The sequence below is a fragment of the Plecotus auritus genome (assembly GCF_963455305.1).
Source record: "Plecotus auritus genome assembly, chromosome: 8".
NCBI lineage: Eukaryota > Metazoa > Chordata > Mammalia > Chiroptera > Vespertilionidae > Plecotus > Plecotus auritus.
The window spans coordinates 139,334,224-139,357,277 of record NC_137782.1 but is presented as its reverse complement, the minus strand read 5'-3'; the positions used below and the strand labels follow the sequence as shown (position 1 = coordinate 139,357,277).

At 39.7% G+C, this 23,054-nt stretch overlaps 1 protein-coding gene across 4 annotated transcripts in view; it reads left to right on the top strand.

Moving 5' to 3' along the window:
* The first annotated feature begins 9,286 nt into the window (after positions 1-9,286).
* The window catches only part of PAPOLG (poly(A) polymerase gamma), a 34,302-nt gene continuing 20,534 nt past the window's right edge, over positions 9,287-23,054 (top strand). For 2 of the 4 annotated variants that reach the window (XM_080683340.1, XM_080683339.1), the window contains exons 1-6: positions 9,287-9,550; positions 13,296-13,457; positions 15,402-15,468; positions 19,790-19,871; positions 20,097-20,206; positions 22,098-22,151. In XM_080683340.1, coding sequence (XP_080539466.1) covers positions 9,534-9,550; positions 13,296-13,457; positions 15,402-15,468; positions 19,790-19,871; positions 20,097-20,206; positions 22,098-22,151 — 492 coding nt within the window. In that variant the 5' untranslated portion in view covers positions 9,287-9,533. The remainder of the gene's footprint in view (positions 9,551-13,295; positions 13,458-15,401; positions 15,469-19,789; positions 19,872-20,096; positions 20,207-22,097; positions 22,152-23,054) is intronic. The other 2 variants (XM_080683342.1, XM_080683341.1) reach the window with 1 other exon arrangement.

Genomic DNA, 23,054 nt, shown 5'->3' with positions numbered 1-23,054 from the left:
GAAGAAATAGTTGGGAGGGGTTGCTGAGTTCCCTAACTTCAGGCTGTTAAGATGCCTCCCAGGAAAGCGGTTGGTTGCCACCTTGCTTGGTTTGATGCATCTCAGCACACAGAGCAAAGGCTCTTTCAATGAGCCTCGCAGGTTTCTTTCTTTCTTTTTAAATACATTCCATTGATCTTTCACAGAGAGGAAGAGAGAGTTAGAAACATTGATGAGAGAGAAACATCAATCAGCTGCCTCTTGCACACTCCCTACTGGGGATGTGCCCACAACCAAGGTACATGCCCTTGAGCAGAATTGAACCTGGGACCCTTGAGTCGGCAGGCCAACGCTCTATCCACTGAGCCAAACCGGTCAGGGTAGCCTAGCAGGTTTCTTAATGCAAGAAAATACTCAAAGCCCTGGCTGGTTTGGCTCAGTGGATAGAGCGTCGGCCTACGGACTCAAGGGTCCCGGGTTTGATTCTAGTCAAGGGCACATGCCTGGGTTGTAGGCTTTATCCCCAGTAGGGGGTGTGCATGAGGCAGCTGATCAATGGTTCTCTCTCATCAATGTTTCCATCTCTCTCCCCCTTCCCTTCCTCTCTGAAATCAGTAAAAATATATTTAAAAAAAAGAAAATACTCGGAGATGCAGGGAGCCTTACCCACAAACATAAACCATAAAAATCCAGGTATTTGGAATTGGAGTTGCTCTTGGAGGCAAACTCATTTAATCAATGGGCTCTTGACTTGCTTAAAGCATGTCCAGGACTTTACATATTATTCTAGGTACAGAAAATGAATGGGCACGTGCCTTGTCCCTTCTTTGCACCAATTTCATATTTTTTAAAAAGCAATAAAATGTACAAATGAAATATCTGCATCAGCAATAGAAATTTCACACTGGAAACACTGACAATTTGTGCTAAAATCCAATGCTGAGTGAATGGGTAGCAAAATAAAGCCAAAGCATGGAAGGCAGTCCTTCTGAGAGAAGACAAGCATTTATGGGAATAAGCAGGAGGTGGTAGAAGGTGCCCTCTGACACACTAACACGGAATGGTAGAGGCCACTTTGTTGCAGAGAGCTGTTAGGAATTGTAACACCTGGGCACGCCCAGCTCTTGCACACTCTCGGAGGTGGGCTGAGGCTCCAGTGGGACGCAAGCTAGCCATCCAAGTGTTACTGAATGAGGTTTGGACCTAGGGTGGGTCTGCCTTGGGCCGGCCAGTAGTGTGTGGGTTCTTGACTTCATGCAGGAAAGATTTCACAATCCAAGTATATGAGTCCAAGTAATTTTGGAAGTATGTTTATTAAAGCTGGGGACAATGAAACAAAGGAAGGGCTTAGGGTAGAAGCAGCAACAGGAGAGAGCTTCGGCGGGGCTGCTTTGGCTCCTGAGAGCCATAGAAAAAGGGGGCCTTAGAGACCGGCTCAGGGAGTAAGCCCGGGATAAGCTGCTGCTGCCTGCTGCTCCCTGGTGCCTGAGGTCCCTTAGAGTTTAGAAAGAAAGCAGACGTACAAGATGTGGGTATGCTCTAGCGAGAGCCTTGAGGCTTTTTATCTTTGGCTGATGTGATTCCTAGGAGAGGTCTCAGGGGAGGGTCTTAACAATATTCATTTGCTTTTCCAAATGTGTTCTTCAATGTGTTGATGCATTAAAATGTATGAATAAAGGACTTAGGAGCTTTTTGGTTATTTTTATCTTCGAATAAGCTCATCAAAAAGGGATCGGGACTGAGGCTGGATGTAAGTTGCTCAAATTGTTTGGCCTTGTTTAATTAATTTGTCTGTTTTCCTTATTTCACTTGTCAAGGAATTTCCCTAGCTTGTTACTATCCTGCCACACAAGCATGAAGCTGTAAAGAGTAAGGTCCTACAGCCAGTGTGGCTCAGTGGCTGAGCATCAACCCATGAACCAAGAGGTCATTGGTTCAATTCCCAGTCAGGACACATGCAGCCAATGGATGTTTCTCTCTCATTGATATTTCTCTCTCTCTATTCCTCTCCCTTTCTCTCTCTCTAAAATTAATAAAAACATTTAAAAAAAGACTGAGTTCCTTTTGCCCAGAGACCCTACACATTGATAGACATATGATTTCACTGGGTTGACTTCCCCCACTCCACTCTGCTCCTCCCCCACAATTCTACAACAAAATGTTACAGTACTGCATTTCTGAAATGTCATTACTGCCAGCTTCTTTTCCTCTTTATTTCATGTGGATTTGATGTCGTACTATTAAAAACTTGGTGAGGGACCTGTCTTAATCAGGTTGGGCTGCTATAACAAGATACCAGAGACTGGGTGACTTAAGCCACAGAAATTTATTTCTCACAGTTCTGGATGCTGGTAAGTCCAAGGTGAGAGTGCCAGCAGAATCGGTGTGTGGTCAGAGCCCTCATCCTGGTGGCAGTCTTCTAGTTAATCGTCTCCACAGGAGGCGGAGAACAGAGACAAGAAAGCTCTCTCCTGTCTAATCGTATAAAGGTGCTAATCCCATCATGAGGACTCCATCTTTGTGAGCTAATTACAGTACCTCCCCAAAGCCCCACCTCCAGATTAGAATCCCAACCTAGGAATTCAGTGGGGGTGAAAGGGCACAAGCATGCAGTCCATAATAGAACCCGTATCAATTCCTCACACCGTCCATCTTTATTCAAAATCGACTGGACAGAATCCACTGAATCCATTGACAGAAAGTTCAACCATTCTAGTTTTGTTGTTCAAAGCCAGTAGGGAGTCCCTGCCTCGTTGCCACCTATTGTGCAACAAGGCTTGCAATGAATTTCACATGGTCCTTCAGCTTGAGGTAAGGAACAGGCTTAATGGAGAAACTTACAAGCAGGAGAAGATGGCTTGTTCTCGCATCTTCCGATCTTCCCAGAGAGGGGGATGCTGGGACTAGGTGCTGTGTGTTCCAGGGGAAGGATATATCCTCTGAGAGACAACACCCTCTTGGAGTAAACCGGTGAGAAAGTCGCATTGTCAGAATGTGAACAAAGAGACTATGTAGATCCAGGGTGACTGTGTTGAGGTACCAGCTGTCAAACACCTGGGGATGCCAGGGGCCCTTAGGAAGCTGCAGCCTCTTTTGCTAGGGGAGGAAAGCCATCCTGGGAAGCTAAGTTTGGGCACAATCTCTCCTGCTGGAAGAAGGGGAGACCCTGTGCCTCCTGGCACGATATATTGGCAACCCCAGGGTTAGCTCCCAAGGCCATTTTTGGATGATCCTACCTGAGGCACCAGACTCTTCGAATCATTCTTTAAAAGGTGTCAGTTATAACCTGCTAATGACCAGTGTGCATAATGACCATGCTACAACAACCTGCCAGGTAAAGGAAATGTTTTGATTAATGAAAGGTTGTTTAGAAGGAAAGAGTTTCAATGGAGAACTTGTAAACATTCAGACACATCAGAATACTAAGTTAGAGGGAAAGGCTAAATGGAGATAGCCAACCAATCGAGGAAAATGATGAAGAGATATGAGAAAATAATATTTGAAATAAATTTAGTCAACAAATATTTATTGAACACCTGAGCTAAGTTCTGAGGAGAAGCTGATGAGCAAGACAGATATGGTCCCTACTTGTCCTACAGACAAGTAAACAGCCCAGTAGATCTTAAAAAGCTAAAATAATAATTTTTACTTTTATTTATTTAAAAAACTATGTTTTTATTGATAAGAGAGAGAGAGAGAAACATAGATCCTGCACATACCATACTGGGGATCAAGCCTGCAACCCGGGCATGTGCCCTGACCAGGAATCAAACAAGTGACCTTTTGTTGCCTGGGACAACACTCAACCAACCGAGCCACACTGGCCAGGGCAATAATGATTTTTAAAAATACCTTTCTCCTGAATTACTTGCACTAACATTTTAATACTCTTCCAAGTTGCAATTCTGTTTACCTACATGAACTTAAAAAAAAAAAAGCAGAAGCAATAATAATTTTTAAAGTAGAAAACAAAAGGGACTTACCTAATCTTTAAAAATAGTCAGAAAAGTTTTAGGCTGTATATTTTGTTCCAGACACATTTTAGGAAAAGACTGTCATACAAAAGCTTGTTTGGGGAGAATTTTTGAACTTTAAATATAAGAATCCTATGAGTGTCTTATAGGGTAACAATAAAGCAACATCTACCAAGCTTTGAAAGAAATGTTACAATTTAGTAGAAGGGCATTTTCAGAGATGCCAGAACTAAGAAAATATACCCCCTTTTTGAATAAGCTATTTCAAGGAGCAAGAGATGACTAAAAGAAAAATTACAAGCATAGGGAAGTTGCAGCTGGAAAAGACTGGCAGTATGCACTGAAAACATTTCATTTGTAGGAATGGGTCTTGATAACCAGTGTAAATACAGTTATGCCAAAATGAAAATGGACATGAAGAGGCAATCTACAGCGTGAGAAATATGCGTTTCTGGTAAAATATGAAAGATTATCACTTTTATCACTGATTAGGGATATGCAAGTTAAAAACACAAAGAAATATCACTTTCCAACCTATGATGCTGATTTTTAAAACAATTTTAACAGAGGAACCAGCTTGATAGAGAAACCCACTGGCCAAAGTTGAGATAATTTTAACATCCAAAGAACAATGAGTGTAATTGATTGAAACATGCTACCTACATAAAAATCTTAGCTATTGTAAATTGTGCTGCTATGAACATGGGGGTGCATACATTCTTTCTGATATTCCTAGAAGTGGGGGCACTGGGTCAAATGGCAGTTCCATATTTAGTTTTTTGAGGAAACTCCATACTGTTTTCCATAATGGTTGCACCAGTCTGCATTCCCACCAGCAGTGTACTAGGGTTCCCTTTTCTCCACATCCTCGCCAGCACTTGTCATTTGTTGATTTATTGATAATAGCCATTCTGACAGGTGTGAGGTGATACCTCATTGTCATTTTAATTTGCATCTCTCTGATGATCAGTGACTTTGAGCATTTTTTCATATGTCTCTTGGCCTTCTGTATGTCCTCTTTAAAGAAGTGTCTATTTGGATCCTTTTCCCATTTTTTAAATTGGATTGTTTGTGTTCCTTTTGTTAAGTTGTATGAGTTTCTTATGTATTTTGGATATTAACCCTTTATCAGATATATCATTGCCAAATATGTTCTCCCATACAGTGGACTCTCTTTTCGTTTTGTTGATGGTTTCTTTTGCTGTGAAGAAACTTTTTATTTTGATGTAGTCCCATTTGTTTATTTTCTCCTTGGTTTCCTTTGCCCTAGGAGATGTATCTGTAAACATATTGCTATGACATATGTCTGAGATTTTGCTGCCTATGGTTTGTTCTAGGATTTTTATGGTTTCACCACTTACATTTAAGTCTTTTATCCATTTTGAGTTTATTCTTGTGTACGGTGTAAGTTGGTGGTCTAACTTCATTATTTTTTTGTATGTATCTGTCCAATTTTTCCAACACCACTTATTGAAGAGATTATCTTTACTCCATTGTATGCCCTTGCCTCCTTGGTCAAATATTAATTGAGTGTAATGAGTTGAGTTGATTTCTGGGTTCTCTGCTCTGTTCCATTGATCAATATGCCTGTTCTTGTGCCAGTACCAGGCTGTTTTGATTATGGTGGCATTGTAGTATAATTTGAAATCTGGTATTGTGATTCTTCCAACTTTCTTTTTCTTTCTCAAAATTGCTGCAGCTATTTGGGGTATTTTTTGATCCCATATAAATTTTTGGAGTATTTGTTCTAGCTCTGTGAAATATGCCGTTGGTATTTTAATAGGGACTGCATTGAATCTGTAGATTGCCTTGGGTAGTATGGGTATTTCAATGATGTTGATTCTACCAATCCATGAACATGATATATTCTTCCACTTGTTTATATTTTCTTCTATATCTCTTTTCAATGTCCTGTAGTTTTCTGAGTACAGGTCTTTTGCCCCCTTGGTTAAATTTATTCCTAAGTATCTTCATTTGTTGTTGTTGCAATGGTAAATGGGATTGTTTGTTTAGTTTCTTTTTCTGAGAATTCATTATTGGTGTATAAAAAAGCCATAGATTTCTGGGTGTTGATTTTGTATCCCGCTACATTGCCAAATTCATTTATTAAGTCTAGTAGTTTTTTGGTGGTGTCTTTAGGGTTTTCTATGTACAATATCATGTTATCTGCGAATAATGAGTGTTACTTCCTCCTTTCCAATTTGGAGGCCTTTTATTTCTTCTTCAGGTCTGATCACTGTGGCTAAAACTTCCAGTATTATGTTGAATAAGAGTGGTGAAAGCAGACATCCCTGTCTTGTTCTTGTTCTTAGGGAACCCATTGAGTATAATGTTGGCTATAGGTTTGCCATATATGGCCTTTATCATGTTGAGATATGGTCCCTCTATTCCCACTTTGCTTAGAATTTTCATCAAAAATGGGTGTTGGATTTTTTCGAATGCTTTTTCTGAATCTATTGATATGATCATATGACTTTTATCTTTCAATTTGTTTATGTGATGTATCACGTTTATTGATTTGTGAATATTGTACCAGCTTGCATCCCTGGAATAAATCCCACTTGGTCATGGTCTTTTTAATATATTGTTAGTTCTGATTTGCTAATATTTTCTTGAGGATTTTGGCATCTATGTTCATCAGGGATATTGGCCTGTAATTATTCTTTGTAGTGTCTGTATCTGGTATTAGAATTAGGATAATGCTGGCCTGATAAAAAAGAGTTTGGAAGTGTTTCTTCCTCTTGGATTTTTGAAATAGTTTGAGGAGTATAGGTGTTAGTTCTTCTTTAAATGTTTGGTAAAACTCCCCTGTGAAGCCGTCCGGACCTGGGCTTTTGTTTGCTGGGAGTTTTTTGTTTACTGCTTCTATTTTATCAGTTGTTATTGGCCTATTCAGATTTTCTGATTCCTCCTGATTCAGTTTTGGGAGATTGTATTTTTCTAGGCATTTGTCCATTTCAGCCAGGTTGTTCACCTTGTTGACATAGAGTTGTTCATGGTATTTTCTTACAATCCTTTGTATTTCTGTGGTGTCAGTGGTTATTTCACAACTTTCGTTTCAGGTTTCATTTATTTGTGTCCTCTCTTTTTGTTTCTTGATGTGTCTGGCTACTGGTTCATTAATTTTGTTTATCTTTTCAAAAAACCAGCTCTTGTAATTCCATGTTTCTGGGAGCATGTCCATGCAGCATCCACTTACTCTGCCACCATTTTTAATCTCCCCCTTTTTTAAATTACAAAAACAATAAAAACAAACACTCTGGTACATGTTTACATGCAGTTTGGGGTATATTGAAAACATTTCCGAAGGATAGATATCCAATTGTTAATAACGGTTCCCTGAGGAATAAAACTATGAAAGAAAGGGAGGGACAGATTTTCACTCTTTTTTTTTTTTTTTTTACAAGCATGGGTTATTTTTATAATTGGAAAATTTTAGCTTAAAAAAATACAGCTACAATGTCGACACCCCACCCCCCAAAAGGAAAATGTTATTCCTTGAAAATGTCCTTATTGAAATGGGGTTAGGGACTGGCATTCAACCCCAGGTAGATTCACAAAGAGAAGAAAATGGGAAGAAAAACAACTAAACACAACACCTTAGCACCGTCTTAAACATTGGGGAGGGAGAGACACAGGATGGCCAAGACTGTCTTTGTCTGCCAGCTCAGAAGAATGAGGGGTTCAGGGTAAAAAAATTGTTAGAAAATAAAGTAATATTTCTTGCATGTCTGAATTTTGAGAATCATATGGTTAAACACACTCTTCTTTAATTCTCTTGTAATCCTATTATTTTGATTTTACAATTGAGGAAAGAGCTTTTTTTAAAAAAAATTTTTTTTATTGATTTCAGGGAGGAAGGGAGAGGGAGAGAAAGAAATAGAAACATTAACGATGGGAAAGAATCATTGACTGGTTGCCTCCTGCACGCCCCTTACTGGGGATGGAGCCTATAACCCCGGGCATGTGCCCTTGACGGGAATTGAACCTGGGACCCTTCAGTCCACAGGCTGATGCTCTATCCGCTGAGCCAAACCGGCCAGGGTGGAAAGAGCTTTCTAAGGTTAATTTTCCTGAGGTCACATAACTAGTACTAGCAAAACTATAACTCAAATTTGAGTCTCCGTCACCCTGAAGTATGTGCTAGCTAGCTACTACTCTCTGCTGCTTGGAATGGGTTTTGCCTTCTCTCTACCACCTGCATCCAATCTTGTTAATTTAGGCAGCATGCCCTCCTCTAGGAAGGCACTATTGAGCACCCCCTCCCCCCAAGTTTAGGTGGCCCTCTTTAGGCCTCCCTAAGTTCCCTGACCCCATCCCTATCACAGACCATGTGTAGTCTATTGGACTCTGTGTATGATTTTTCTCCACTACTAGACTGTGAGCTCTTGAGGGCAGCAATTAAGTATCACCCCTGCCTGACACATTGTAGGTGCTTTAGTTCTGCAACAGAAGAATTCTATTTATATTTGATTTCCTCACTAAACTCTGAACTTCGTGAAGTTAAACAACACGTCTGGTTTTATGCACCATGAAATCACTGGAGCCTAAAACATGCTTGGCACAGGCTAGGGGCTTTCAATAAATATTTTTCAATAAGTGAATAATTCTATAAGTAGTCTCCTCTATTTACTGTGTCTCTGAGTCACACCCGAGGGGAAAAAAATAGCAGCTGCTTGACATCTTTTTTCTTGTAATGATTTAGTATTTGACATTATTTCCACGCTTCAACATTTTAAAATTCGTCATTATTTTCCCGTTTTCATCCTCACACTCACATGGAACATGATCTCTACTATTTGAAAGTGTAAGATTTTTAGTCTGCCTTACACGTATCCTCCTATTGCAAACTGCTAGCGTTTCCTCTCAACCTCCCTCATTAACTGTCAGGAGGGGAGTGGGAGTGGGACTTAGAACTGAATAATTAACCTGCATTTACAAGCTTGCTTTTCCCTGGGATAATTGCAAAGTTACAGGTTCCTGGATGGGACCCTCTCACGACGGAATCTCAACAAGTGGATTGATGACGTATGACTACTACTGAAGATGTGGAATACTAGGAGGGTTAAAACAGTATTTGCTAGGCAAGGTTCTGATCTTTTAAAAGATATATGCCACAAGCTCTCGTTAGAAAAACAAGAAAAATATGTTCCAAATTACTTTCCAGGCAATTTGCCTGGATTAACAGTCCCACAGACAAAGAGGAGGACCAAACGCTCTTCCCTACCGAGGGCTGCAGACAGAGCCCGCGCCCCTGTAGGCGGGGCCAACGGAGCCTCCCGCGCCCCCAAGGCGGAGGGGCGGGGCATGGGGCGGGCCAGGCTTCCAGGGGCGGGGCCTCGAGGGCGAGGGGCAGGCTGGGAAGCGCCGCCATGTTGGCGTCGTCCGCGCTGTATTGTCATAAATAGAGCCGGTTATGTAGTGTTTTCACTACTCGGTTGGCTGCCTCGGCCGTGGTGAGTGAGAAAGTGAGCGAGCGAGCGACAGGCGACCAGAGGAAAGCGGACAAGAGGAAGGGAAAGAGCCAAAACGGGACTCCAGAGCGAGAGACACTCGCCGGTGAGGGAGACGCAGGAAGCGATGAAAGAAACGTCTGCGTAAGTAGTGGGGGGGCGGCGGTTGGGGGTGAGGCGGCGAGGGGTGGGCTGAGGTGGGCGGCCCGGAACTCCGTTGGCTCTGTCCGGAGTTCACCCGGGGGGGGGTCTCCTTCCCCGCCCGGGTCGGCAAGGGCACCTCCCCTACACCTGGCGGCTCACCTGGCTACCCCCTGCACGCTGCACGGACTCCAGGAGTCCCCATCTGCCCTCGGCTGTCGCGCCCCCGAGGACGCCCGTTGGCGAGGATGCGGTGGGAGAGAGGCGAGTGTGTCTGTGGGGGGAAATCGTTGGTCACTCTCCCGCCCCAGCAGTGTCTGGACCGGTCTCTTCTCCCGTCTGCATTGGCGCATATACCATCCCCCTGCTTCCCCCTCCTACCTTCCCGACCCGCCGCCTCCAGGTCTCCAGGTCTTCAGAGTGAATGACCTACCCCAGCTCGTTTCTCTTTATTCATGGCCAAGGTCTTTTCGCCCTCCCCAATCCTCCCCACTACCCACAGCACACCTACCGGTCTGTAACTCCTGCTCACACTTGGGTAAGTCGAAAACGGATTCCGTGCTTGGCGGAAGATTTTGTTGTACCTTCTTACATTGTGTTTTATTAGGAAATAATGGGAAAATGCAGAGTATAGCATAAGCATTGTTTGTGTAGACACCATCCATCTTTCCCAAAGCATAGTATTATATGTGTGTGCGTGTGTAGGCATATTTTCATTTAAAAGAAATCATTCCAAATACATCTGAAGGATACTCCTACCTTCTGATTCGATCCCGTTCGCCTCTCTCCCCACAGTCCTGAATCTGGTGGTTTTTGCCGCATGTTTTTAATGCTGTTACTACATACTATGTATATGCCCATAACTGGCATTGTTTTGAAGCTTTATGTAACCAGCATCACATTTCTCATTCTGCAACTTGCTTCTTTAGGGCAGCATAGTATCTTTGAACTTTGTCCATGTTAATTTTAGATCTAGTTAATTCATATTAACTAATGTATTGTATTCCCTTGTAGGGATACACCCTAATTTCATTATTTTCCTGTTAGTGACTATTTTAGATTGTTTCTAATCTGGGTGTGTGTTTTTTTTAATTGATCTTTTAGAGAGAGGAAGGCGAGGGGAGACTTTAAATTGTTGTTTCACTTATTTATGCATTCATTGGTTACTTCTTGTACTTACCCTGACCAGAGAAATAACCTAAGCCAGGGACATGTTTCTAGTTTTTAATGTTACAGTGTAGCAGTGAACATTCTTGTACCTGTCTTTTTGTACACTTGTACTGGAATTTCTCCAACATGTTTAGCCATAAGTGAAATTTATGGCTTGAAAGGAATGTGGGATTCTTTTGCCTCCTCCCCCTCCATCCCCCCCAGATGAGGGAGGTTCAGAATCATAGATTTGGAATTTTAGTGCCAGTAGGAACTTAGAAGGTGGGACACAAGATCATAAATAGTGTCAGGACTGAAGTAGTTATGGAAGGGAGAATGGAGTGGTGGAAAGATCTTGAGTTTTGGAGTTCCGATTCTTCCTATCTTTTTAGATCTTGGGTACTTACTTGTAATGTGGCACTTATTCAATACCTACCTCTCAGGGTTAATGTTGCAATTAATTGAATGATCATATATAATTAGCCTGTCCCATTCATTTAACATACACATACACATGCCCAAACAATGCAAAATGCTTCTTTAGCTCTCTTAGAGGTAAAAGAGCTAAGTCTTTAAAAAAGAAGTTACAACTTGAAATAACCAATGGAAATTTTATTTTTTCTGCAACAAAATAAATAACCAGAAAGAAAGTCACTAGTATTGATGTTTCTCTTTTGTTTGTTTGCGTTATTTTGGGAAGTATATAGACTATTTAACTTCCATTTGATTGTCTCTCCCTACCTAATGAAATTTTTAACCCAAGAGCATGTGATAAGTCAATGTTTTGACCAGTTAAAATTCAGAAACAATTAAACAATCATGTATTTTTGTGTGTTAATGTTTAACAAGGCTAATTTATTCGTTTAAAAGACTGCTCTTTGAGCCCTAGCTGGTTTGGCTCAGTGGATAGAGCGCCCACCTGTGGACCAAAGCATTCTGGGTTCAATCCAGTCAAGGGCATGTACCTTGGATGCAGGCTCCTCCCTGGCCCCCGGCCCAGCTTGGGGCTCGAGCAAGAGGCAACCAAACGATGTGTTTCTCTCACATTGATGTTTGTCTTTCCCTCTCTTTTCCACTCTCTCTAAAAATCAATGGAAAAATATCCTTGGGTGAGGATTAACAACAGGCGCACACACGACTGCTCTTTGAGATTACATTCTTTTTTTTTTCTTTTTAATTTTTTATTGTTGAAAGTATTACATATGTGCCCTTTTTCCCCCATTGCCCTCTCCCATCTTGTCCCCACCCCCCAGCCCTGGCCTTCAACTCCACCCCATTGTTTGTGTCCATTGCTATGCTTAAATGCATACAAGTTCTTACCCCTCAACACTCCCCAGCCTTCCCTCTGAGGTGATTCTGTGTCTCTGGATCTACTTTTGTTCATCAGTTTATGTTGATCATTGTATTCCACAAATGAGTGAGATCATGTGATACTTATCCTTCTCTTGACTGGCTTATTTTGCTTAGCATAATGCTCTCCAGGTCCATCCATGCTGTTGTAAATGGTAAGAGTTCTTTCTTTTTTACAACAGCGTAGTAATCCATTGTGTAGATATACCACAGTTTTTTAATGCACTCATCTGATGGGCACTTAGGCTGTTTCCAAATCTTAGCTATTGAAAATTGTACTGCTATGAACATATGGGTGCGTATATTGTTTCTGATTGATGTTTCTGATTTTTTAGGATGAGATTACATTCTTACTGTAGGTGTTAATGGTCCTTCATGAAAGGATACCTAAAATAGGTGATAGGATTAGTTGGTTATTTTGTATGTTTGTTTTTACTTTCCTTTTTTATTATAATTACAAATTTTACTAACCCATGTTGGTCCCAAGTTTTATTTTGAAATTATTAGTCTATGTAAATCCAAAATCTCAGAAATTCTATTGTGCTATATTCAAGACTGTAATTTCCTGATGTCTAGGATCTTTTCAAGAGGAGCTTGAAACTGGTTGCCATTTAGTGTAAAGAATTTGATAATTATTCAGTCTGAAAATGGTCTGGGTACCAGTCTACATGAAGGTGTTCACAAAATGTTAGGACTATAAACTCTGATTCAAGCAATGGATGTTAAGTTGGATATCTCAAAGACAAATCTATTTGTGATTTCTTTTTTACAAGTAAGAATATTTCACAAGGACCTTTCTGGAATGTTTTTATTTCTTTCCTGAGGGAGGGAAAAACATTGTTTTTACTTACTTTCTTTCAAGTGGCTGACTGCTTCAGAGATTGAATCTAGATGGCACTTGACTTAGGTCTGTAGGGTATAGTAGAGATAGCCCTAGCCCAACTCCTATTCAGGCTCTTTGAATTTGAGCTGAGTGGTGTTGGCACAGTTGTCCTGATGCCAACACATGCTGCTTTTGACTTGAAAAGACATGCTAGCCATGAAAGCTGAAGATAGTGTGAATAGCCTTTCATCAATATAAACACAAAACACCCTTTTTTCCTTTAAAAAAAAAAATGCCCTCACCGGCAGTTAGTACTAATAAGTAAACTTTTAAGGTAGCTAAGTTAACAAGTGAATTGAGAGATTCAATGTATCAGTATGATATGATGCTCTAAATTTCTTCTGCTATTTAATTTTTCTTGAACAGAAACACCGTGCTGGACAGCCAGCGTAAACAAAAGCATTATGGAATCACTTCTCCAATTAGCTTGGCATGTCCTAAAGAAATTGATCACATTTACACACAGAAATTAATTGATGCCATGAAACCATTTGGAGTTTTTGAAGATGAGGAAGAGTTGAACCACAGGTATGTCACATAAAAATGCAAAATATTTTATAGTATGTTACTTAATCATTAATTCTATAAACATATATCATGTACCTATTATGTCCCTGCCTAAACGTTTTTTTAAAAAGGACAAGTGAAGGGAAATCTTGGCATTCCTGGAATTTATATTTTAGGTGATTGTTAGGGAAGGAGACTAACATTTAGCCAAATAAGTAAAATAAATACATGTTACATGTGATGAATATTGCTGGGAAAGAGTAGTGATGCTGAGAAAAATAAAGCTGGGAATGGAGGTTGTCAGTGAAGGCTTCATTGAAATTTCACGAAAAATTTGAAGATGAAGGAGCTATGTGAATAGTTGAGGGGAGAACATTCTAGGCAGAAGGCTTGAGGTCGGAGTGTACTTGCTTTAAGGAATATATAGCAAGGTAGCCTGGTGTCTAAAACAGAGTGAGTAAGTAGGGGAATATGGGCTTAAGGAAAGTGAGGTAGAAAGGAGTTCGGAGGGGAAGGTCACTTACGACATTGTAAGCCATTATAAGTTTTGGCTTTGCCCTAGCTGGTGTTCTCAGTGGCTAGAGCATCAGGTCCCACACCAAGTCACAGGTTTGATTCCCAGTCAGTGGCATGGACCTAGGTTCAGGTTCCATCCCTGGGGCACATTCGGGAAGCAACCAATCAATGTGTCTCACATGCATGTTTCTCTCCTTCCCCCTCCCCTTCCCTCTTCCCCCTCTCCCACTCCCTCATGTAAGGATTAACAAAAAAACAAAACAAAAGTTTTGGCTTTTACTTTGAGTGAAATGGGAAGCTATTAGGGTTTTGACCAGAAGATTGACATGATTTACTCATATTTTAACACAGTCACTCTGGCTGCTATATTGAGAATAATAGTCTGAAGAGAGATCAAGTCTTAACTGGAGAAATTATTTGGAAGGCTAATATAATCAGGGAAGAAATGATGGTGGCTGGAAGTGGTGATGATTAGTAGAATTTTGGATATGTTTTAAAGGTAGGGTTGTCTGATGACTGGAATGTGTGAGAGAGAAAGAGGAGAGAGGATCAAAAATGATGCCAAGGTTTTTGGTCTCAGCACCTCGTCCTCGTGAAGGATGAAATTTCATTACCTGGGGAAGGCTGAGGGAGAAGCAAGTTTGGACAGACCCAGGAATCCAGTTTTTCACGTTATCTTTAAGATGCCTAAACTCTACTTTCCTTCTTTGTTTTTTTTTTCAATCCTCACCTGAGAATACTTTTCCATTGATTTTTTTAGAGAGAGGGAAAGAGAAATATCGATGTGAGAGAAACACATTGATTGGTTGCCTCCTGCATGTGCACCGACCAGGGCCTGGGCCAGGGAGGAGCCTGCAACCAACATTCCCTTGACGGGAATCGAACCCGGGACCCTTCAGTCTGCAGGCTGGCACTCTATCCACTGAGCCAAACCAGCCAGCTCTTCTTTCTTTTAATGTGGATTTGGATATGCCATTGGTTGCAAATTTTTTTTAATATCAAATTGCATTTATTAAGAATATTATTTCATAAAAAGCAGCCAATAATTAATTTACCCATTTTAATTATCCAAAAACCTATGACTTTCAATGAGAGAATGCTAATCTCTATTATTATCACATTGAATTGATTTTTATTCCAATGTAGGGCCAAAAAAGTTGATAACTCATTTGGCCTTTGCAGCTTTCTTAAAGGTAATTTTGACTTTATTAGGCTTCTTGAATTTTGAAAATAACTCAGACGGAAACACTATTGTCACATATATCATCTCTTTGGAACTCTTAGGGGCCTAAGAATGCCAAAGAGAGGTGATAACATTAATGTGTGTATAATATGCCTTTACCCTAACACCAATACAAAGGTACTGCCTATGTACTTAGTTGCTTTTTAAGATATTGTTTGTTTGTTCATTTGTTTTTTAAAATAAAGCATGCTATTTTTTTATTATAGGCTGGTTGTTCTTGGTAAATTGAACAATTTAGTAAAAGAGTGGATTTCCGATGTTAGTGAGAGTAAGGTAAGACTTTAAAACTGCATTGAATTCATAGTTTCATTACATCCTGTTTTTAGTCCTGGTAATAAGATGTAGAAGTTGAGAATAATCTGAAATACATTAAAACTGGCTCTTTGGTATACTTGGTAATGAATTGGTCTGGACCAGCCTTGGGCAAACTACGGCCCGCGGGCCGGATCCAGCTGTTCTATCCGGTTCTCTTGCTCTCCCCTCCGCTCCTTTACTTTGAATTTATATTAGTTCACACAAACACTCCATCCATGCTTTTGTTCCGGCCCTCCAGTCCAGTTTAAGAACCCATTGTGGCCCTCGAGTCAAAAGTTTGCCCACCCCTGGTCTGGACAGTTGAATCTAAAAAAAATGAGGGTTTACCTCAGAAGTAGCCAATTAGCTAAAATTCCACATAAATATCTTGCATGACTTACAGTAGTGGACCACAATTTAAATATCAAGATACTTTACTTAAAAAGCCAGATTTGGGACTTCTTGTGAAATATCAGCTCTGGCAATACTGGGCCTGCCTTTGTGGAAGGCAGGAAGAGGCTTGAATGGAATTGGGCTTCTGCTTTGCAGGAATGCCTCACAGCTTCCCCACTTCCTGCCCTCTCTGAAGCAGCACCTGTCATTTATCAGTCAGTTTTTTTGTGTCTTATGGGTACTTTCCTCATTTGCATACCTGCGTGACCCCTGAGACATCGAAGTTTGCAAACCCTAATTTATAATTATACATAACTTTTTCTCCTGTGGTAGTTTAACTATTTTTCTTCTAAAATTAATTATATAGTTGATTTCATAAGTATTTTTAATATAACTGTATTTTCATTTGTCTGAGAATCATCATTATGAATATTATATTACTGGCTGTACTAAAATGAGGTAGGGATGTTCCAACTGGTGATACTATTTGTCCTTTGACTAAGTGGCCCAAACTGTTGTATATTAAGGTTTTTGTTTGTTTTTTATAGTTTTCCCATCTTGCCCTTAACAGCAGTCAGCTGAAAGTTAATGTCTCAGAGCAGTCAGTGTGTCTCTGCAAACTCACTTTCTACTCTGCATGGGTTTAGAAATTACATAAACATCTGTTAGACTTCTTTTCTTCACAACTTTTATTATTTCTTTCTGTACCTATGATACATATTTAAAATTGAGTTCTTTTAAACAAAATTATGAATAAGGTTATGAGGGACTCTACTAAGTTTGTAGTCACTGGGTTTATATAAATGATCTTTATGCTGTTTACTTTTGCTGCCAACTGGCTATTGGCTCATTTCTGAGCTCTCAATAGGGTTATCAATAGTTGAAATTTTCAGATAAGTTGTATTTTGAGCAAGTTAAATGCTAGTCATCATGAATAATAAAAAAAAAATCATATTTATATCTCTGCTACTAGGTGATCAATTTCTTAAGAAAAAGGCCTGTCTTGTTCACCTGCATAATCCCAGGACAGGGCTTCAGGCATTAAATAAATGTTAGGGAAACCTGTTGTCCCTCTCTAATCAGTCCATAATTTCAATGGGTGTGCAAACCAAATACCCAACTTGCTAGAATTATTTTAAAATCAGAGTAACCAGCTTCATAACTTCTTGTGTATGGTCTTTATGTCAACTATTGTGGTTGTGCAGAAGTCTTTGCTTCCATCCTCACTCAAGGGTGCATTTATTAGCAAAAAGAGTTAGATTAATTTGTTGAGAGATGACCTAATTTTCTTACTGCATGGTTTCTTTGCACTTAAAAATCCAGTAGAATTTTAGATTTTCAAGGTCAAAAATTTTTTAATTATTAAATTGCTTTTCATTCCATTTCAATCAATTAGTTCTTTAATCTACAAAAACCCTGTAGCTGGTTTTCATTCAAAATCTAGGCATAAAACCATGTTAAAATTTTGAGACTTTGCCACAACTTGGCTTTTTTCAAAAGCAAAGTAAATAAAATACCTACTTATTTAAAAATTTAAATTGATTTTAACATCTTCTATTGCATGGATAAGGTGATTGGTCATTTTATGTATCAATTATAATTCCTTCATTTATGCATGTTTTAGTTTGGAAAATATGTGAAGGATTTGAGTTAGATCCAAGATTATTTGAATATTCTATACACAATTGGGATATTTAAACAGTCTGTAACTCCAAATCAAATCATTTTAGTTAATAGGTTTGTGGCAAAAAGATTCTACTCGGAGATTTGGTGTGTTACTTTCTCATATGTAAGAATCATGTTTTTCAAAGTAGGAAGGTCTTAGGAGGAGGGTAAAATAAAAGGTCCTTGCTTCTCTATACTTCTATTTACATTAGTCATCAATAAATTTACTAACTTCATTCTAGCTATAAAATTATCCTATCTAATAAAAGAGTAATATTCAAATTGACCATCACTGCAACACACATGATGGCTGCCCTGATGTAGTCAAAGATGGCTGCCCCCATGTAGACACAAGATGGACGGCAGGGGAGGGCAGTTGTGGGCTATCAGGCTAGCAGGGGAGGGCAGTTAGGAGGGGCCAGGCCTGCAAGGGAGAGCAGTTGGGGGCGATCAGGCCTGCAGGGGAGGGCAGTTAGGAGTGACTGGGCCAGCAGAGGAGGACAGTTGGGGGGGAACAGGCCTGCAGGGGAGGGCAGTTGGGGGCAACCAGGCCTACAGGAGAGGGCAGTTGGCGGGGACCAGGCCTGCAGGGGAGGGCAGTTGGTGACTAGGCCGGCAGGGGAGGGCAGTTAGGCGTCGATCAGGCTGGCAGGGAAGTGGTTAGGGGGTGATCAGGCTGGCAAGCAGAAGCAGTTAGGGGTAATCAGGCAGGCAGGCAAGCAGTTGGGAGCCAGCAGTCCTGGATTGTGAGAGGGATCCCAGATTGGAGAGGGTGCAGGCTGGGCTGAGGGACACACACACACACACACACACACACACACACACACACCCCATGCACGAATTTCATGCACCAGGCCTCTAATTTATGATATTCCTGAAACATTAATATTTATTAAGCAGAGGAAGTAACAACAATATCCTATTATACAGATATTTTTATTCAAGTTAATCAGCAGATATTATTCTTTGGAATTTGCACTGGGCATTGTGGGGAAATATGAGTTGTAGGAGGCACCATTCTCACCTTCTAAGGAATTTAAATATAGTTGAAGAGGTGAGACTTAGAGACAGAAAAAGGAAGATCACAAAATATAGTATAAAAGGGGTTAAAGATAATAGCAGAGGAGCGGTGGGGGAAGATAATTAGGAAAAGCTTTATGAAAGAGGTGGAATTTGAAGTGAACTTCGAAAAATAGATGGTATTGAGATAACTCAGAAAGAGATGGGCAAACATTCAAGGCAGGGAAAATGGCAAATGCAATGGGAAGGAGACCAGATTGTGTGATATGTTGGCAGTTGGAGATTCAGAAGGGAAGATCAGGAGACGAGGCAAGAAAGATTCATAGGAGCATATTGTGAACTTCCTTAGGACCCAAGGATCCTTACCTCAGTGGTCAGGGAAGAGTGTATTGGGAAGTTTCGAGTAGAAGAGTTATAATAGAGTAATTTAAGAATATCAATCAGTGAATTTTGTACACAGTGGAATAAGAGAAAATAAAGACTAAGGGCAAAAGGATAGCTTTATGATACTGTTAAATATCCTAGAATTAAGGAGGTGGTATAAACTAAATTGTAAGCCAAAACGATGAAGAATGAGTATAAGTATGGGCAGAAAGGTTGCCGAGCTAGGATCAAGATATTAAGCTTATCTGTCACAAAAAAACAAAGGGCAGATGGGATTAGTCAAGAGTATCCTTATATAATAAAAGGCCAATATGCAAATTGTCCCCATGGGAGTTCGACTGACCGGGAGTTTGACCGCTCGCTATTATATGCGCTGACCACAGGGGAAGACGTGGAACAAAGGAAGGCCCTGACCAGCAGCCGGGGGAAGGAAGGCCCCGATCGGCCCTGATAGCCAGGCCTAGGGACCCTACCCAAGCAAGAATTTCATGCACCAGGCCTCTAGTGATAATATAGAGAGCTGAAAGAGCATTAATTAGTTTGGTAAAATTCCTTGTGACTATTGAGAGTGATGGAGCCAAAGATATGCAATTGGAGGGGACAAGTAGGGTCAAGTGATAAAAAGTGTTTTTCTTAATATAGAGATGTGTGCATGTGTAGTGGGCATGGATTTTTGTCTTCCCTTCTTATTCAAGCTGGAACTAAAAGAGCTCTGAAATATTTTTACAAATCTCAGCTTATCCAAGTTGACAAATACAGTATGTATCTGTAGCAGTTAGGTGACTTTTATGCTAAATAATTTGAATAATTGAATGCCTTTTGTTTAATTTCATTTTAGAATCTCCCACCTTCTGTTGTGGCTACTGTTGGTGGTAAAATTTTCACTTTCGGCTCCTATAGGCTTGGAGTACATACCAAGGGTAACTGCTTTTCTGTGTTCTACTAATAAAAATGTTCACTAACAAACTTTTATTTGTTCATAATTTTAAAATACAGAAGAAAAAATTTCCATTATCTCACTACTCAGAACTAATTATTATTAGCATTTTCTATCATTACATATTTTCTTTTACATGTTTGTGTGTACTTAACAAAAATATGATACATAATATGCTCTTCTTGATAAGAAATACTTTGATTTGTAGGAGCTGACATTGATGCACTTTGTGTAGCTCCAAGACATGTGGAGAGATCTGACTTTTTTCAGTCTTTTTTTGAAAAATTGAAGCATCAAGATGGCATTAGAAATTTAAGAGTAAGTATCCTCTGGTATTTAGTATCTTGAACTTGTTAATAAAACTCTAAAAGCTAGGGCTTACAATTGTTGAAATATTTCTTAAAAAGTTGCTCCATCTTGTTAAAATAATGGATAATGATTATAAACATGGGCTTTATCGTTTTACGCATCTGGATTTGAATCTATAAGTCTACCAAATATTAGCTTTTAGATTTTGGTCATTACCCATTCTCTCTGAGCCTTTGTTTTCCTCTCTTGTAAAATGGAGATGGCATATAATAACATTTTTATAAATTTTTTCTGATGACCCATGAGATAATTTACATATATAAAGTTTAATTAGTAGTAACCCATTATATGTATACTAGAGACCTAGTGCACGGATTCGTAAACTGGTGGGGGCATGGCCTACGGTGATCAGCCCGCTGTGGGAGTGCCGCTCATCCTGGTTAGCCGAGCAGTGCTCCCACTGTGGGAGTGCACTGACCACCAGGGGGCAGCTCCTGCGTTGAGCGTATGCCCCTGGTGATGAGTGCACATCATAGCAACTGGTCAACCGGTCGTTCTGGTAGTTCCACCGTTCAGTCGCTGGGCTTTTATATATGTAGATATGTAGCCATTTATTCAGCAAATTAGTTTCAGCACTAATGATCCATCAGACATTGGCCTTAGTCCCACAATTACAAGAGTGAACAAGACATAGTTTATGGGAAGGAGGGATTGGGGGAACTGAGTGAATAGTTCTAATACTATCTGAGATGCTAGGATAAGGTGAAGTTCAAAGGCTCTGCATTATTTGGGTGTGTGGGAATGGAGAAGAAGATATATTAGGATTAAGGAAGACTCAGACTTTTCTACTAAATCCAAACTATATTGACTATTATTTTTTAATAGATTAATCATAAGTTCTGATTGTATTTTAATTTCTAACACAAGTGCTCTTTGCAAATAATCAGTTTTCAATTTGATCAACAATAATAAGTACTCAGATGATAGCAATTCTGCCTGCCAGTTTATGATGAATATTTTTAGGAGATTAAGTTAGATAACAACTGTCATTGACATTTTGTGCATCTTAAATAACACAGTCACAAAGTAGAAGTACTTACCTAGAATGTGAGGCCAAGAACATTTTCACTTTTTCTGTTGAGTTTAATATAAATTGGGAGCAAAGGAATTCACATTATTGGCAATTAGGAAGGATGTAGGAAGGATTACAGTTTTATATATATGGAGCAAAGGTATTCATATTATCAGCAGGTAGGAAAGATGTAGAAAGGATTATGATATATATATATATACACACACACACACACACACACACACACACACCTTGGGTTATGTTGGACTCAACGTACGTCATTTCGTGGTTTCGTCACCATCTCCCATTTATTTATTTAAAAAAAAAGTTCCTTGCCGAAACCGGTTTGGCTCGGTGGATAGAGCGTCAGCCTGCGGACTGAAAGGTCCCAGGTTCTATTCCGGTCAAGGGCATGTGCCTTGGTTGCGGGCATGTCCCCAGTAGGGGGTGTGCAGGAGGCAGCTGATCGATGTTTCTCTCTCATCGATGTTTCTATCCCTCTCCCTTCCTCTCTGTAAAATATCAATAAAATATATTTAAAAAAAAAAAAAGTTCCGTCATTTTGACGTATGTACATATGTGCTTTTTGTTTTTTATTATTTATTTACCTCAAGTAAAGGTCAGGAATTGTTATCTTTTAAATTTTTTTTTACTGTTTCACTTCATTACTGCTGTGGATGTGCTCCATGTGAGTGACATAGGTGCTTATGTGGGTGGGTTCTGACTTATAGCGAAAACACCATAGGAACTGATCTCTGATGTAACCCAGAGACCTACTGTATGTGTGAGTGTGTGTATATATATATATAAATTTTTCTTCTTTTGTAGGCTGTAGAAGATGCCTTTGTACCTGTTATAAAATTTGAATTTGATGGAATTGAGGTAAGTGTTTTTAATATTTTTCTGACTTTACAGTTGAATTATTTAACCCATAAGGGCGTTTTGAGTTATTTTCTTTTTTTAAAATAAGACTTAAGAATCTATTTTAACTAATCAAATAGTCTTTAAATAGACCCTCACATTCCTCTCTCCTCTATCTGTTGATTTCTCACCATGGAAAATGAACCAACTTTCATCCCTACCCTAGTCTCATTTCCATAATCTCCTAACATAATAATATTATGTTAATTGCTTTTCGATTTGTTTGCTTGGGCCTTATTCTTAAGACTAATTCAACCCCCCCCTATCATAGTTGTCTAAATCTCCTTGAAATAAATTTCTCAGGTATTCTGTCATCATTCTGAAAAAATATTTCAGAATCTTCTCACCTGTTCTAATTCACACTGATTATTCTCCATGGCTGATACATGCAGCTGACATCCCAACATCTTTTTTTTTTTTACTATCATCCTGGGATTTCCTCTTGCCTCTCTCTAGAGCAGTGGTCGGCAAACTCATTAGTCAACAGAGCGGCAAACTGCGGCTTGCGAGCCGCATGTGGCTTGCAAGCTGCTGTTTGCCGACCACTGCTCTAGAGTTTTCTTTCTTTACTCTCATTTTAGTAGCACTCATCCACTAGCTTCCTGAGAAAGAGCACGTATTTTTGAGATCTTGCATGTTTAAAATGTCTTTCTTCTTTTCTCACACCAAAATGGTAGTTTGGCTAAGTTATAGTTCTCAGAATTTTGAAAGCCTTGCTTCATTGTCTTCTAGCTTCCATGCTGTGTTGAAAAGTGTGATGCCATTTTAATTCCTCATCCTTTGTATGTGATCTATTTTTGTCTCTTTGGACACTTATATGATTTTTTTTTCCCCTAGTCTTCACAGTTGTAAAATTCATGGTGA